An 18,746-nucleotide genomic window follows, 5' to 3' on the forward strand; every position below is an offset into this window, starting at 1 on the left:
GCCAGAGAATGACTACTCGTTCATTTCTAACATAATAATAATAATAACCAAAATAACAATATACCCCATTGTTATATCAACCGAGGGGATAATAACAACTGACCTCACAGACACCTTCAAGGCCCTTAACATTCCTAGGAACATCTTCGTTGCCTGTCAGAGGGCGGTACTGCTGCAGACCTGCCACATCACCAGAAAATTCCTCAGTGGAAGGGACTACGATGAATTTTGTTTCTCTTTAGCGAAACTCGACCCTGGCAGCGCCAGAGAATGACTACTCGTTCATTTCTAACATAATAATAATAATAATCTTTATTGTCCGTATGGAAATTTGTCTTACAATTTGTGCATTTCACCAAACAAAAAATATTTTAACTATAAGAAACTAAAATGTACAATCACACCAGACTCACTCATAATTTACATATGACAAAGTTTATACCAGATTGTTCTTATTTAATGGAATTGTGTCATGGAGCTGAGTATGAAAACAGGGTTTATAGTTATTCATAAATATTTCGTTCTACAAACACTAAAGGGAACTTATTCAACTTATACCACCTTATCAGTCAAGCATAATTTCTTTCCCTTGTTCGATATACGACATTGTGAATTAATGAATTGAATGAATGTATGTGTTTAAAGGCGCTCATGAAAGAAAACAAAAAGAAGGCAGAAGTTTCTTCAGTTTGTTTTAAGCGTTTTATCTTTCCACAACAAGCGATTGTGTTAGTGCCATTATAAATACAGGAGGCGCGGTGGCTGAGTGGTAAGGCACTTTGCTTCTGAGTTGAGGGGTCCTTGATTCAAATCCTGGTGAAGACATGGATTTTTAATTTCGAGATTTTTAGGGCACCCCTGAGTCCACAGGATACTTCATATTAGTTGGGGGAAAATATCGGCGGCTGGTTGTTGTGCTGATAGGGGAATTTTTATTATAAATTCAAATCATAAATCACATCATTGGCATCAAACATATAATCATCCTAATAGGTACATATAATTAATAAATATATATAATGATAATACGGCGTGTCTTCGAGTCCGAAGATTAATGAGGAATGCAGTATTTCTCGTGGCTACGCAGTCCCAGCTGTGACCTACTTATTTTGCAAAACACACACATATATATATATATAAGTAATATCTAGAACAAACTAAAAATCTGAAAATGGAAGAGTTGACAAAATATGCCTTTTTTCAGCAATATTAGAGCAATTAACAAAAATATAATATGAAAAAAATACATTTACACATTTAATATGTTCACATTATAAAACAATACAATACTTTATACATGTACACCGACAAGAAGAGCTTGATAAGTTAACAATATAATCTCAGGATATAGAGTACAACAAATGTATAGGAGATCTCTAGTCAACAGCTAATCGCTTTAATCTCCTCTTTGGATTACATTTTAATTTTAAACTGCGGTTTACGTTCTTGAAGCAATAAAGATGGGTGGATGCCTGGTCGAGCGGTTTGCACGCTGGACTGTCGTTCAGAATTATCGATGGTCCAGGGTTCAAACCCTGCCCGCTCCCATCCCCCGTCGTCCTACGGGAGATTTGGACTAGGAAGTAATTATCTTCAACTCTGAAGGAACATCCGAAATAAGTAAAGCATTTACAAACAAGTACAAAGAAAAAAAAAGAGAAGCAAAATAGAGAAATGTTGAGGAAACAAGTGGGAATTTAAAGAATAATGAAAGAAAATGAAAATTCGGACATTATCAATGTCAATGAACGCTATAAGAAGAGAGATTACTTCTGTAAATCATTATTTTATACTCCAAGTGGAGAAATTCAGAATTGTGATTCTGTAGTTCTAAAATGTGTGAAATAATTATTTGATTATCCTTCAGTGGTGCTTATAAAAGCCTTTTCATCGCCCGATAAAGTATGTCCTGGGGCTGCGTCCCTCGTCTCTCCATCGGTGTGGGTGCCCGGAGTCTCATCTTTGCTGTTTCCTCGATCTCTAGTAGCATCCTCGCTCTCAGGTATTAATCCAAGATTCCGCAGAACAGCGTTCGTCACCAGATGGGCGTCAATGTCCGCCAGCACATTACCTCTGTGAGCAGCCTCCGCCCTTGCCACCCCAGCGGCGTGGCCCTCATGTGTATAGCCCCCTCTGGCAGGATTCCTTCTCCCGTTTCTTCCTCTGTCCTCTCTCGCACCCTCTTCATCCTCCTCAATCACTGGAGTTTCAGAATCGTTTGTATCATAGGCGTTTCCGGACTCTGTGACTGAAGGGGACACGCTGTTGAGCCTCTTAATGTCATCAAAGCTTCTTGGAATATGGCTCATGTCCAGTATAAGGTCAACTGACGGAATGTCTTGGACCCCAGATATATCGCGTCTTTTATCCCTGAACTGCATCCTGTCCTTCAACTGTATATCCTCAATATCCCATGACTGGCTAAAATCTTTAATTTTCTCATTCAGCTGAGCTTCGAACCTGATTGTATGAAATAAAATGAAAGGTATAATAAATGTTGGCTCAAATAAAAATTTTAATATTTTAATTACACAAGTTTGGTAAATATTGTTTAATGCAATATAATGATTTAACATGCACACAAAACAAAACTTAAATCTATAAGCTGGTACATAAAAGTACACGAGATTTTAATTAAACACTTAATTGATTTTTTGATAAGTATTTGTATTATATTATAAGTTGATTTATTAGGCTTTTTTATTGGGGGCAGTAACTGAACTATCCATATCATTATGAAAAAAATAATTTTTGAGATGAAGACTCGATTTGTAAGCCTTCTTGAATGAAGATTATTTATCAATACACAAACCTCGCTCAGGTGACAGAGGTGTGTTCATGTGTAATAGAAAGTAAATCGACTTAGTTTCGACTATTACGACCTGGTGTTGGCGGGTAAAGGAAGGGCAGTATTACGAAACTGAAAGTAGTGTAACTTGCATCTTCGTCTGATCTTTTGAGAAATAGAGATTTACTCCTATTAAACCTAATATCATTCATTGGCCTCCTTCAGTCGTAGAACGACTATGGTTCATCTCAGAGCACACTTCCTCATGTGGCTGTGGAGCCCTATTTTGGAGAGACACTCCCGTCCACAGATAGCGCAGGTTAAGGTGGCTTTTGCTTCGGTGGTAGAGGAGCTGGCCGTTTTTCGGATTGTACGTTTTTCTTCCTTTGCTGAGACCCATGCACTTTCACTGTCCATAGCTTTCTTGGTCACTTTCTCTCTCCATCTGTTGCGGTCTAGAGCTATGTGTTCCCAATTATATATATTATTATATACATTCATTGCATATCAGACCTGTAGTTAGACAAACTTTCCTGTACTCCAGACGACGTCCCGCTGAATACGTTTCTGATAATAAGTGGCACCAGGCCTGAGACCAAAGTCACAAAGAGATGGTTGGTGGGGGAGATGTAGTAGCTGCTGCCGTACGCCATGACAACCAGGAACACAAACAAAAGGAAGATTCCTATTTTCGCAAATTGAAGAGTGGCCTGAAATATACATAGATTTAAAAACTCGTTCAGGCTAAAATTAATATATAATATCAATGATGTTGTAGTGGGGGGAACAAGACATTTTTAAAAAGTAGTTTTTCAGAGATAGTGCTTCGACAAATTTGTTTGAAATTTATCTCTAAAAAATAAACAACTATAGTAAATCAGCAAAGTTCCTCAGTTTCAACCATTATTGATGAACACAGGTTATTATTATTATAGCTTTTATATAGCGCTACTTTCATGCTTATAGCATCGCTTTTGGTCCAATCTCATTTGTGGGGGGGGGGGGGTATCTAGGAGTTGGTTTTCCGTGCTGCCCGAGTCGGGTGTCGAACCTCGAGCCCCTTCTAGGTAGCCAAGCCAACCCAAGCTCAGGCGCACTTGGCCTCTCGACCACGCTTCCCAGAGGCTTTAAAGAATGGAAAGTTGAGAGGTGTAATATAATATAATACAATTAAACAAAGTTAATTGAATGGAGAATTTAGGTTTAAATTATATTATATGGTAATTTAGAATTTAGTTATGTTTTTTCTTTATATAGATACTTGTAAGATATTTGATGTCAGAATTAAAGTTTAGATAGAAAGTTAATTTTAAATACTTGTATAAATCATACATCCTCTGTGCCTTGATTTTTTTTTTTAAACTTAATAATAACACAAGTAAATATATTGTTGTTTTTCTTTTAATATTTTAAACATTATAAAACTTTATTCAACGTTGTAGTATATCTAGACATTCAGTCTATTACCACCCACTGACAAGGGCGCAACGACCCCTAGTCATGTTTTGCTTTTTAGCTCACAGGCAAAGTTTTGTTTTAGAGTTTAGTTTAGGATGAGTACAATCAAGCAAACAACTAACTTATTCCTAGTAGCGAAATGTATTTTAACAAAACTGTTACTTTCTTATTGATTTAAAATTTAAGGGGACTGTAATCTTTTTTTTCTTTTTTAGATGCATCTTAAAGAAAGCGAGTCTTGGACACTGACTGCAGAGCTACAGAAGAGGATCCTAGCAATGGAACTGAAATGCTACAGAAGGATCCTAGGTATCACATTTAAAGGCCGCATCACAAACTAAGAGGTTAGAGACAGGGTTACTGCAGCGATCGGACCCCACGATGACCTGCTAACTATCGTGAAAAAATGCAAGCTTAAAATCTATGGCCCTATTACAAGATCTTCGGGGCTCGCAGGGAACAGTACCAGGAAAAGAAGAAGAGGCAGACAGAGAAAACGATGTGGGGACAACATAAAAGAATGGACGGGCCTGCCATTGAGAGAGTTTCTAAGGCAAAAGACAGAGAGGAATGGAGAAAGACGTTCGATGAGTCTTGCATGGTACCCCAACGGTCCCACTAAGGAATAGATAAAGGTTAAGGTAAAAGGTAAGATGCATCAAGTATGGACAGACGCTTTCTCTGCTTAAAAGATACCCTCCCTGTGATGTCAAAATGATACGTCATGCGACTAACAATACGACCAACCGCTGCTATTTTCCCCAACTAATTGTACCAATTAAGAGTTGGGCGGATTCGAATGCGTTTTCATAACCCTCAAACTCAAATCTAATTCTTCAACGGGATTTGAACTCAAGACTCCTTGGTTAGGGGCCAATGGCTTCACCACTCTGCAACCACGCACGATTACACTACTTACATTAATATAATTTTCCTCCAAAGCGCCGGGAGCACCAGCACAGCACATCGTGCAGCAGTCGTAGAAAAACTTCTTGCTGAGGTACAGGAGGTCGTCCTGGCTAAAGAAGAGCAGAAGCTGCCGGAGGCGGAGTCGAGGGCTGGAGTTCTTCACGAGGAAGATGTTGCTTCTTTGAGGCACATCCGTTCTCCTCAATGCGATATTTAAAATGGTTGTTCTGCCTAAATATAAATATAGCTATAAGATTGCTATATAATGTATTGTCGGTAACCCTCTGTATATAAAGACGTAATTTATTAATTTATCTTGATAAATAAATCTTACTGTATTGATAAATATGGCTATAAATGTGCAGTTTCTTTTTGTTGTTTTTTTTAAGTATTTTTTTTTTTCAATTTGCTTGGTTTACAGTTCAACTCACTGGTTGTGTGAGTGTGTGTGTGAGTGTGTGTGCGTGTGTGAGTGTGTGTGTGTTCGTTGTGCCTAGGTAAAAAAAAATTGAAGGGGGAAAAAAAAGGGGGGGGGGACGGAAATGAATTTCTATTAATGTCGTTATATGCCAGTATGAATGTATCTAACAGCTGAGAAGCCTTCACCCCAAGCTACTATCACCATAGAAACAAATAAACAACGGGAGTCATCAAAATGGATATAATTAGTTTAGGCTATTCAAAACTGTTTATAACAATATAATTATACAAATAATTTCTGTTACCCTTTGATTTCACTGTTACATTTTTATCTTCATGTACGTCGTCAAGTTCAGCTTCCGTTTTCTGATAGTCCACTTTATATATTTTACTTTTTTGTTTTGCAATAGTTTTCAAAGCTTGGTCACTCAGGTTTTTGTGAACCTTTGACCTCAGTGTACCAATGACCTTGCCAAAAAAAATATCGTAGCTGACACCCACTTTCCCGTAGGCGTCTCTCACGTATATAACTAGAATAAGCACCACCGGAAGTACACGGTACAGCAGGTCAGCTTGCACAATAACGGTCACGATAGCAACCACTAAAACATTCACCAAAAAATTCGCCCCGATAGTCAGCACAATAGAAACGCCGATGGCGGAGAAGAAAAACCAGAAAAGTTCGCAGGCGTTGTAGAAGGTGAAGACGTCTTCTTTACGGCGCGACAACCAGTTCAATCTCTGAAGGATCTTCTGGACCCCCTGTTTTACGATCTGTATCATTGGGGCGTGAACCAATAAGAGAATGAGGGCCACCAAAGGCACGAGCACAACGGCTAAGATATAAAAAGGGATTATCAGAACTCCACATTTGCGTATGGGTCCGCATGCTTTGGAAATGAGACTCTGAGATGTCTCGATCCTGCTTGAGATTTTGTCTTTCTTCTCCGCGAGGTTCAGGATCTCCATGTAAAGCTGGCTGATGTTGCGGTCGGTGGCGCCGTCTACCACCACAATGGTTATGTGTATGAGGTACATCAATCCGAGAATGCCAACGATGACTTTGCCGAAGATGGGCCCGACGTAGAAGTTAAACGTCCTTGCGAGCCCCAACGTCTCGTACGTCTTGTCCAGCTCCTGGAAGAGAAGACCGTCCGAGGATATGGCGTAGAAAAAAGGGATGGCAGGGCCTGCAAGGACTAGCATGACCACAATGGTTCTAACTGCTCTCAGCCAGGACTTCCAGGGCGGGCAACTCTTACAGCAGTGAACCCCACAGGCAGGGGTATAACAGCAGTCTTTTAGGGGATCACTGCGACGAATCTGAAACGAAAAGAAAACTATAAAAATAGCTATCACAACTGTTAACAAGAAAAAACATAAAAGTGTTGTTTTTTTCTAAAGTAAGAGCTCCTTTGTACAACTTATAGAGCAATTATTTACCTCGAATATCTAATGAAGGTTAGATTTAAAAAAAAAAGAGGAACAATTTTAACCGTCACCATTTCCTACTCAGCCCTCCCTTTGATCACCTTCTTACTGTAAAACAAAAACAACGCAATATACTACAATACTGTCAAATAACGGTTTATGTATATCTTTGGGTAAAGAATTGCTGACTAATTGGCCTGACAGGGAAAACTGATTTGAGACTCAGTTTGGTAGCTAATTTGCTTATACCACTTAGCCACATGAGTCAAAATCTCGGAAGACTTATTGAAATTTCGTAACCATTTTGCTTTTAGCTCGCTTCATCAGCTACTTTAGTCACGTGACTTACCTTATCTTATATGATACAGACGTTACTTCAAAAAAGAAGATGATTACGTCCTATGCGTCACGCATCTAGTCATGCATGTTAAACAATGACTTAAATTCTGCCAAGTCACTGGTTTTCCTGGCTGGCTCAGGCGACCCATTCCATGCTCTAATAGCACTATGGAAAAAATAGCATTTTACAAATTTGTCCTAGCATATGAAACGAGGAATGTGCCTTTATCTTTGTGTCTTTCTGAGTATTTTATTAAATTTTGTTTTTGTATTTGAAGTGTTTTATGTATAATTGCTACTTTACTTTCGAGTCTTCTATCTTACCTTGCACATGATGAAGGAGTCAAACAGAGACCTGAAGGCACTGACCGCTGTCCCTCCTTCAATGATCAATCTGTCCATGCTGACGTTGAAGCTGACCCTCTTAATGTGAGCCGTGTACCTCACGTCCTCAGCGTAGCCATGCTGACGTGTCACCTGCTGATACAATGTCGGCATCTTGGCCAGCTGATTTAAGCCGAGGACTATCGGCTGCCTCTCTTTAGGGATGGTTTTGTCTCCACGCTTTCTGAGAATGAACAGACATGTGAGAAAAAAACAACAGAAGAACAACATTTGTACACGATTTATCTTTAATATCCATGAGGAACTTTTTGTCTTGCACATCTTCATTACACATCCATTAATATAACAAAAGCAAACGAAGTCTAGGGTTCATACTACAGTTTTACAGAACGTGAAGTTTACATCAGAAAATTGGATTCTATGGATCTAGATCGCACTTACTGGTATCGCTGTGGGGTTTTAGTTTTGATGAATCTGAAGGTCAACTCGTCTTTTGGCGTGTAGGTATAGGAGTAAATTCTGGAACAAACAACAAATCAGTGATTTCAAAGCTGATATCAAGTCATCACGTCTGTCTGTCTGTATGTATGTCTGGTACAAATTTTGTACACTTTATTTTTCTCACTTCGCATTCTTGGATCAAAATGAAACATAAAACAAATTAATCATTCACTCATTCAAATTTACAAATTTAATGTTGCAGGGGTGAACGACTGTATTAAAAATTTAAATATATGTATTACAATGTGAAGATTGTTTCGTTTTAAAAATGTTATTCTTGTTTATATTATTTACGTTGAAAAGTTATTGTTAAGGTATATATTAATATATAATTGTTAATATATTTCCTTTTTTTTTTTTTTTGTGGGCAAAAAATTGTTTGTACAGCTTTGATTTGAAAATAGATGCATCAAACATATCTTGGCCTCTTTTTTAAGAGAAATTCTGCAACTTATAAGATAAGATAAGATAAGATGTTTAAACAACTTGTAAAAAAAAGGGAGGTAAGAAACCATAAAGGTAAAAGATTAATGTAGACATAATTATCTACCTTTAAAGCCAATATGATTTTGTCATACAAGTTATGGACCGGCTTTAACAATTGCGGGGCCCTATGCGAAACGGATTTCGCGGGGCCCAGTCTGGGTAGGGGTAAGGATAATACGTGAAAATTAAGATTTTGTATAAAAAAATACATTCGTCTTTGTGTTCTGTTCATTCTTTACTAAGGATAAATTCACGATTAAATTACCTTTACGGGTTTTGAGTGTGGCAAAGTCATGCAGTTTTAAAACATCAAAATTCTTCTGTTTCCTACACAGATAACGCCCAATAGCAAGAAGTGCCCAATTGTATAACATCCCTTCATGAATTGTTGACCTCAAGAAATTGAATGACACCCAAATATGACCTATTTTTTTCCTATTTTTTTTTCAGGAGATTTTCATGCGTTTTCCGGAAATTTCCATTAGGGAAAGTTCCTGGTGAATCAGGAGGCCGCAGGAACTCTGTTATAAGCTATAATGGTTTAATTAAAATTAGCGTGGGGCTATGAAAGTGCGGGTCCTACTGCGGTGGTCTAAGACCAGACCTGTGGACTGGCCACCTAAATTCATACATAGAATAGATCTACTCATCTACATACAGTATCTTTTCTTTTGAAAGAACGTCTGTAATCTATAAGATAAAGTAGAATTGACCAACTGACCTATAGCCACTAGGAATCAGGCTTGGAAAATAAAAGAAGAGTATAATGGTCAGTGTTATGATGACCGCCTGCAGAGCCCAAACCCAATCTTCTTCCTGGACAGTGGAACAGAGTTGAACTTTGTCCGAATTGAAACCACAGCATCTATGGAACAGTTCATACAGTAAAATGTGTTCGAAACAAATATTAAATGTATGATTAAAACACACAAAAAATAAAAACATGCACTATATATATTATATTAAATACAGCCCTATGAATTGAAGAGTATTTCTATGGCCAACGTCACAAGCGACACCACTAGCTTTAACATTGACGCCGACCATAGCGACGCTGCTGACTACAGGTGAATTATGTTTGTAAAAGTATATAACATTTTTTTTTAAACCACAAGTATTTATACCTCTGATGTATTTGTCTATTAATATACCTGTAAACAAGTTTGCCCCATCCATCATTGTCAGCTATATTGGCTGTACATATCTCAACATCATCGGAGTATGTGAACGGATTCTTGACGGTTTTTTCATTAACATAGAAATCTGAGTAAAATAACAAGACAGTAAACTATATCTTGCAGTCTTTAGATAAATCATTTAAACTTAAATACTCTCTCCTCCTCTCTCCTCTCTCTACCCCCTCTCTATCTAGCAGTTAATGTCAAGCAAGACTGTGACAAGCATAAATAAATAAAAAATTACCCTTTGGGTCAGGATTTTGTGATTTTACAATCGCAAAGAGATACAAGACACCGATAGCAAAGACAAACAGACACAAACACTCTTTTGTTCCCCTGGCAATCAAATCATTAAATAGAATCAATCTGATATAAACTTTGTCACATGTAAATTATGAGTGAATCTGGTGTGAATGTACATTTTGTTGTTTTATAGTTATAATGTTTTGTTTGGTGTAATGCATAAATTGTAAGACAAATTTTCTAACGGAAAATAAAGATTGTTAAAAACTATTATTATTATTATTATTGTGATATATAAATATCTTAATAGAAATATAGTGTGCAAATTACAACGAAATAGAATGGAATAGAGATGTAAACATTTTTTAAGTTATTGGTTCGGTCTAACTTCGAACACATATGACCGTCAAATAAATTATTCCTTACAAACATTATGAATTAACTAAATTATTTTTTTTTCTCAATACATTTTGTTGTTGTAAAAAATTTTAATTTTTTACCTTGCAGTAAATAGTCATTGATAAGCTGCTGAAGCTGGTCACCTGTCACATTGTCCAAACAGGTAAGTGGGCTGACCTGAAGGTTAACGTTCACTTGGTCAACGCTGGCGGACAACAAGGGTTTCAGGAGCCCATAGTAGAACTGATTGATAAGCAAGAGCTGAGAGCTGCCCAGTCCCTGAGTTCTGTACCATCTGCAAGCAGAACATATTTAAAAATCAATTTAATGGTAAAGAGAGGGCTGTGTTGTATTTTCTCCACAAGAGAGCTGCCCAGTCCATGAGTTATGTACCATCTGTAAGCAGAACATATTTAAAAATCAATTTAATGGTAAAGAGAGGGCTGTGTTGTATTTTCTCCACAAGAGAGCTGCCCAGTCCATGAGTTATGTACCATCTGTAAACAGAACATATTTAAGAATCAATTTAATGGTAAAGAGAGGGCTGTGTTGTATTTTTTACCACAAGAGAGCTGCCCAGTTCCTGAGTTCTGTACCATCTGTAAACACAACATATTTAAGAATCAATTTAATGGTAAAGTTTGAAGAGAGGGCTGTGTTGTATTTTTTACCACAAGAGAGCTGCCCAGTCCCTGAGTTCTGTACCATCTGTAAACACAATATATTTAAGAATCAATTTAATGGTAAAGAGAGGGCTGTGTTGTATTTTTTACCACAAGAGAGCTGCCCAGTCCCTGAGTTCTGTACCATCTGTAAACACAACATATTTAAGAATCAATTTAATGGTAAAGTTTGAAGAGAGGGCTGTGTTGTATTTTTTACCACAAGAGAGCTGCCCAGTCCCTGAGTTCTGTACCATCTGTAAACAGAACATATTTAAGAATCAATTTAATGGTAAAGTTTGAAGAGAGGGCTGTGTTGTATTTTTTACCACAAGAGAGCTGCCCAGTCCCTGAGTTCTGTACCATCTGTAAACACAACATATTTAAGAATCAATTTAATGGTAAAGTTTGAAGAGAGGGCTGTGTTGTATTTTTTACCACAAGAGAGCTGCCCAGTCCCTGAGTTCTGTACCATCTGTAAACAGAACATATTTAAGAATCAATTTAATGGTAAAGTTTGAAGAGAGGGCTGTGTTGTATTTTTTACCACAAGAGAGCTGCCCAGTCCCTGAGTTCTGTACCATCTGTAAACAGAACATATTTAAGAATCAATTTAATGGTAAAGTTTGAAGAGAGGGCTGTGTTGTATTTTTTACCACAAGAGAGCTGCCCAGTCCCTGAGTTCTGTACCATCTGTAAACACAACATATTTAAGAATCAATTTAATGGTAAAGTTTGAAGAGAGGGCTGTGTTGTATTTTTTACCACAAGAGAGCTGCCCAGTCCCTGAGTTCTGTACCATCTGTAAACAGAACATATTTAAGAATCAATTTAATGGTAAAGTTTGAAGAGAGGGCTGTGTTGTATTTTTTACCACAAGAGAGCTGCCCAGTCCCTGAGTTCTGTACCATCTGTAAACAGAACATATTTAAGAATCAATTTAATGGTAAAGTTTGAAGAGAGGGCTGTGTTGTATTTTTTACCACAAGAGAGCTGCCCAGTCCCTGAGTTCTGTACCATCTGTAAACAGAACATATTTAAGAATCAATTTAATGGTAAAGTTTGAAGAGAGGGCTGTGTTGTATTTTCTCCACAATCTTCTGACAAATGTGTATTCGTAAGTTCAATACGCACTAGAACGTAATGAAGCGACACAATGTTAGATATAACTGTCTTAGGTTTAATATTTTTAGACTCTAGCATCTAGCATGAAATAATAAAGTGTAGATACAGGGAAGCGTGGTCGAGAAGCCAAGTGCGCTTGAACTTGGCTTGGCTTGGCCCCCTAGAAGGGGGCTCGAGGTTCGACACCCGACTCGGACAGAGTTGTCACTGAGCGCCTAAAGGCAGCACGGAAAACCAACTCCTAGATATCCCCTCCCCCCCACTGGTCCACAAATGAAATTGGACCAAAAGCGCTCTGAGCATGCTATAAGCATGAAAGTAGCGCTATATATAAAAGCTATAATAATAATATACAATATAGGAATTAAAATAACTATGATCATAGAGTAACAGTGAACAGCAACCAACTAACTTAATTAACTCTAACTCTGACTTTGATCCACCTTTATGCTCCTTACATATTACTGTGCCAAGAATATTCTCATTCTAGACCCTCCTGCGTCATGTGGTACTCTCTGACAGCCTTTATATTGAACTATAATTTTGCAAACTTTTTTCTGGAAGAATCTGTCTGTTATTTTTTTCCCACGCTTTTGTGATGATACCTGATAATAAACAAAAAAAAGTAAAGTTCCCTTTTCTGACCTTGCGATCAATGAGGCAGATGATGATAAGGTCATCTGTTCCTATGGCCAACAGCTAAAGAGCAGGGTGTCATGTGGCCAGCACAACGACCAACCGCCTTTACTTTACCCACCTAAAGTCAGGTACCCATTAGAGTTGAGTGGACTCAGGGGGCCCTTAAAATCCCGAAAATGAATATCCCAGCCTTCACCGAGATTCGAACCCAGGACACCAGCCACCGCGTCCCCTTACCTGATAATACAGCCATTTAACTTTCACTGGTGATCTGATTGTGTGCTGTCAAGCGTGTCGCTTTACACATTTGGTTCCAGCCCGATATATTTTTTTACACACTGGAGTGTAACACTAATTTTTATTATTTTAAGTACCTTAGTCTTTTAATTGTGCCATATGCATATTAAATGAATCAGATAAACAATTATACCGATAGAAATGAAACTCCTTTTTATCACTTTATTCTTAAGAAGTTAAGAGTTATCCGTTAATCATTCTACAAAGGTTATATCAACTCACTCTGTCTGTTTGTCAGTCTGGTAAAAGTTTGAACACGTTATTTTTTCACATCTATTCTTGGATCAAGTTACAAATTTGCACAATTATTTCTTGAACCTGACAAAACAAGAATAAAATAAATGTAACCAATTGACGGCATGACGCATTCTTTACGGGATTTTATCATGTACAGTAAGGATTAAAACATCAATGTGTCTCTTTTATCTGTAGATCAAGAAAAAGCCTTTGACCGAGTAAGCCATAGCTTCTTGTTCAATGTGCTTGAGAAATGTAAAATAAGTTCCCTGTTAATCAGATATATAAAGCTTGTCTATACCAATGCAACAAGTAGATTGATAATTAATCATTCTTTCAGTAGGAGTATCCCCATACAAAGGTCTGTCAGACAGGGCTGTCCCTTATCCCCCTTCTTGTATATCCTTTGCTTGGAACCTTTCTTGGAATCTGTAAGATCTGACCCCTCTATTATTGGGATAAATATACCGGGTCGTTCCTTCTCAACCATCAAAGTCAAAGCCTATGCGGATGATACAACCTTTTTTCCTTCTTCGGAGCAAGTTATTGAGAATATACTAAAGAAATTTACACTTTTCGGAGAAGCTAGTGGCTCAAAAATAAATATAAATAAATCCTCTGTAATGGGACTAGGTAAATGGAAATTCAAAGAGAATTGCACTTTCAAAATTGTAGAAAAAATCAAGATTTGTGTTATTGTCTATACCTGTAATCCTTTGTTCTATTGTAAAGACCAGTGGGAGAATATTTTTATCAAAGCCTCAAACTTGATTAAACTTTATCAGCACACAGGTTCTACAATATTTGGTAGAGCTGTATTGATAAATAGTTTTGTCATCCCAAAGATTGTCTATTTAGCTAACATTACAGAGCCACCTCCTAAATACATAAACAAGCTGAACAAGTTAATTAGAAGCTTTATATTTAAAAACACTATTAGGAGCATTAAGCACACTACACTCATTCAAAACAAAGAGGATGGGGGGATAAACTTGCAAGATGTTAAAACAAAAATACATTCGCTAAGGCTAAAATTTGTAGGTCAAGTAGTTAGAAACCCAACCAACTTTCCCTTGACAATTTACTATTATGGTTTAAGATTAAGTAGTCTTCTTCCAATACACAATGACACTCCTCACTATTTAGGTACAGTCACTCATCCATTTTACAGATCTATTTCAAGAATTTTACCTGGTAATGAACATTTAATACACAACAAAACCAAAGAATCATACACAACACTTAAAAAGCTGTTACAAGAAAGCCTAGTGAATAGGATAAAGTTGGGGGAGAGATCTTGGGGTGACAGAATTCAAGGACATATAAACCTGAATCGGATGGCTGCCTGGATGCGGTTTGCGCGCTGGACTGTAGTTCAGATTTATCTATAGTCGAGAGCTCAAATCCTGCCCGCTCCCATCCCTCGTCGCCCTGCGGGAGGTTTGGACTAGGAAGTAAACTAGCTTCAACTCTGAAGGAATATCAGAAACATGTAAAAAAAAAAACCTACACAACAAACATATCACACCAAAAGCTAGAGAGATAACTTATACACTTATCTTTGGGATGACTTCTATGGTTAAAAGACGGGTAAATAACCGTGAATGTAAATTATGCCATCTTGAAAATGCTGATAACGAGAAACATATGTATTTGGAATGTCCATTATTCCTTCAAGTTAAAAGTAGCCTACTGTAAGGGACTTATTAGAAGCTAACTGTGGCAACTATGTGAATGTTAACTTGTCTATTGTTTTAAACAAGCTGCCAAAACTAAAAATAAAATGGAATATAATTAAACTTCATTATTGTTTCCGAATACAGGAATCTTGTTTGGGCTGGCTGGCTCAAAGTTCTACATAATAATAAAGTATTTGATCGTAATCACTTAGAATTGACATTTAGGAAGATTATTGATTTTAGGGTAGAGAATTATCTAGTTTGAATTTCTTATGCTTGTACAATACTCGGGCAGTTTTCCAGAAATGGGGTGTTGGGGGTCAGGGATATTTGATATTGTGCTGATTGTTCTGGGGTAGAGGATCGTTGAATCATATTTCTGTCTCTGGTGGTTTAAATAGTTAGGTTGTATGTCTTTGATATTAAATAATATTTCTATTACTATTATTATATTTTTAGGTTAATCACTTTTCAATTGTTTATTATTTAATACTTGTGAATTATGAGAACTTACAAATAAAAATATACAAAAAAAACAAAAAACGCCCACAAAAGAGGCAAGAGGGCCCATAAAAGAGCCATATAAAGCCCGAAAAAGAGGCAAAGAAAAGAGGCCCAAGGATTCCTATGATGATAAAGCTAAATTTGAATAGCGCAAATTCTGAGGTTTCCTAAAAAAAAAAAAAAGACTATACGGCTATATAAAAACATACTCCGGGTTCGCAAAAACTTTTCTTTAGGGTATTAAAATCAAGTACCAGAGAAATAAAAGAGAGAGGCAGACTGAAAAATCAATGGGAAGACATCATTTAAGAACAGACGGACATATCAATCAAATATAGATAGTCTAATCCTTGCGACTTAGCAAAAGCCAGAAAGAAATGGAGAGAACCGGTTGTCAGATCACGGGTGGTGCCACAAAACTCCAAGAGACTGTCTCTGACTTATTTGACATGCATCCTTAAAAAAAAATATTTAAAGCTAGATCTAAATTTAAAAGACGTACTTTGATGGATGAAATGCCAGTCTGCTCGACTGTCCTTCCAAGTTGAAAGTCGTGCTGACATTACTGAAGGTCAGAGTGTACTCCAAGACCTTGACCTGACTATCTGCACTGAAGTAGGCATATATGGAGTCCACGAATGTCTTGTTGTTCAGCGGCATGAGCGAACAGTTGGCTAAACTGGACACACGGCTGGTCAACACACTGACCACTACCGCTAGAATCCAGAACGTCCAGTTAGCCATGGCTAATGCCAAAAGCTAAACCCCTGGGACATCACTCCAACTTAACACGGCGAATGCACTGTCACAGATATTTCGTAAGCACGCATTCTTGTAGTGTAGGAAAGGAGAAGTTCCCAGCTTTCAGTTTGATCGTTAAGTAGACCTACCCTTGACAACGATGAGACTGTTGCCCTATTTTAAAATGTCAACAAAACTGAAGCGGGAACCAGCCAGAGGACATGCAAATATCGAAATATCGATTTCCTATTTAACAAGCAGATCTTAAGGTATGGTGTACAGAAGGTGTTTAATTTATTCTACTTGAAAGTCTTTTAAAATATAAGAAAATTTAAAATCGTAATTGTCCTTGAGGTTGAGTATGATAGTTTTAATGCGTTACAGGTGTAAAAATTAAGATTAGTACCTCTTAGGTCATACCTTTTGCTGGAGGGCAGTGCTCGAGCTAGGGATGATGGAAACGACAAGCATATACCACACTATCATAACTAAATAAAAGGATAGTTAACGAAATGCTCATTCATAACAAATTGTCATATCATAATGGCGGTATTTGTTTAAACGCGATTTTTTTTTGCGTTTATGTTGATATATATTTATAGTTATTATAAAAGGATTGGGGTTATAAGTAAATAATCCCTCCGCTTTCAATAAGAAAATCCATGGTTTGAGTCCTAGTCAAAATATCGTGGATTAAGATTTGGACTGTCTCTAGTTTACCTCCGTAAAAAAAAAAGCTTCGTCTGCGTTACTAAGCGTGTAGGCCGGAACTGAGTCTGTGTTGTCATTAGTTCTTAGTCTTTGGACTCGATTTCAATGGTCAAGTACCATAAAAGAAGTTACCCTCTCAGACCTTGTGGTCTATAGGGCAGATGGATGTTAAGTTCATCTGTTTCTGTGGCCTACGATTAACGAGAGTGTCATGTGTCCCAAACTAAAGTCAGGTACCCCTTAGAGGGGTCCGAGGATCCCGAAATAAAAATCCGTCTTCATCAAGATTCGAACCCCGGTTCGGAAGTCAAGCTTTCTACCGCTCAGCCACCGCGCCTGCCATAGTGTATCGTCATAATCTATTGTTAGAGTCTGTATCATCTAGTCTTTAATAAAAAGGAGTTAGGTCCTCAATTCAGCTATAACATAAAAAAAAAACTTGGTTCATTTGTGTTAGCCAACTATATCAACTTTATCAAGCATATTATCCTTATCATCTTTATCAACTATATTAACTATATCAGCTTTTTAGCTATATCGATCTTATCAACAACAATGACTGTATCAACTTTATCAACATTATCAACCACCAACGTTGTCAATTATATCAGCTTTATTAATTAAATATAAACTTTATCAACCTAATCATCTTTATCGACTTTTTTAAACGTATCAACTTTATTAACACTTTTAAAAAAATCAGTTTTGGAACAAAATGATTTTTTTTTATTTATATAAACTTTTCTTTGTAAATGTTGTCTTGAAGAAGCCATCAAAAAATTTATTTTAACTCTTTCTCTCCGTAATTATTTTCCGCATTTCGATGGAAGTATTAGTTTTGCTTATGTGTGTTTCACTACATTGATATGATTAAACTTCAATAACTTTGTTGTATGTAATCAGGAAATGTCATATATGGCATAAAATTATAGAATAATGCGTATTCTTTTTATATTACACAAATTAAAGTTTATAAAACCAAAAATTAATTTAATTATATGTGGTCCAATCAATGTTTTTATCGTCAGTTAGAAGAGAAAGAGTTAATAAGCTTATAAGCACATACTCTAACTCCTAGTTCGATCATCTGAGTGTGTGTCGTGTAATGGACTCTAACCCTAGTAGCACCTCAAAATTTAGCACCTCACGTTTTAAAAATCAGCCATGCATGAACCCATACCTCCCTTCACTCTCTAAAGTGTCCCTCTCTTTCCAATGGCGATCGATTTGAATGAGATCGAAAGTGATCGAGAGAGTCCCCAATCCATTGATCTCTTTAAATAGCGAAACAAGAATGAAGAATTAAGCAGGGGAAATTATTGAGCGCCGTATTTAGAGTTTCGGTTCAGACTGGAACATAGGACGCATACTAATGCAAATATGGGGAAGCTTTTTTTATGTCTCTGTGTGTATGTGTCTCTCTCTATTTTTTTTTCGAATGTCTGCATGTGTGTGTCTCTGACTCTCTGTCTCTCTCTGTCTTTGCCTCTCTCTCTCCGTCTTTCGCTTTCTCTGTCTCTCTTCCTGTTTCTCTTTCGTCTCATGATGACGCACCCAAAAATTCATTTTTACTGTTCTTTTAGTAGCTAAGTTTTGACCAACAAAATATTTTTTTTTTCACATTTAGAGTTAGATTTATGATTAGATGCAAATG

The 18,746-nt window shown here is 37.1% G+C and overlaps 1 protein-coding gene across 4 annotated transcripts; it reads right to left on the reverse strand.

Annotated features, from left to right (window-relative positions):
• On the reverse strand, nt 1-16,526 carry LOC106061662 (uncharacterized). 4 transcript variants are annotated; one of them, XM_013219856.2, is made up of 10 exons: nt 16,143-16,526; nt 10,599-10,792; nt 9,829-9,940; nt 9,399-9,542; nt 8,132-8,209; nt 7,670-7,913; nt 5,881-6,898; nt 5,166-5,386; nt 3,302-3,498; nt 1-2,460 (listed from the first exon to the last, which is right to left on the reverse strand). In XM_013219856.2, exons 1-10 carry the CDS (start codon nt 16,382-16,384, stop codon nt 1,857-1,859), a joined length of 3,054 nt encoding a protein of 1,017 aa, XP_013075310.2. In that variant the 5' UTR covers nt 16,385-16,526; the 3' UTR covers nt 1-1,856. The 4 variants fall into 4 exon arrangements, with proteins under 4 accessions (XP_013075310.2, XP_055883426.1, XP_013075311.2 ...); XM_056027451.1 differs by having other exon boundaries at nt 7,670-7,909; nt 8,131-8,209; XM_013219857.2 differs by lacking the exon at nt 9,399-9,542.
• Between the last annotated feature and the right edge of the window lie 2,220 nt (nt 16,527-18,746).

This window comes from Biomphalaria glabrata, chromosome 4, assembly GCF_947242115.1.
Source record: "Biomphalaria glabrata chromosome 4, xgBioGlab47.1, whole genome shotgun sequence".
In the NCBI taxonomy this organism is placed as follows: Eukaryota; Metazoa; Mollusca; class Gastropoda; family Planorbidae; genus Biomphalaria; species Biomphalaria glabrata.

Bases quoted from the DNA above. Each gene is read 5' to 3' on its own strand.
- LOC106061662 (XM_013219856.2), bottom strand. From the start codon at position 16,384: ATGGCTAACTGGACGTTCTGGATTCTAGCGGTAGTGGTCAGTGTGTTG. The intron at 9,543-9,828 runs GTATATTAATAG...ACTGTTCCATAG, and splicing joins TGGGGCAAACTTGTTTACAG to ATGCTGTGGTTTCAATTCGG. The intron at 2,461-3,301 runs GTCTGATATGCA...TCATACAATCAG, and splicing joins GAAAGTTTGTCTAACTACAG to GTTCGAAGCTCAGCTGAATG.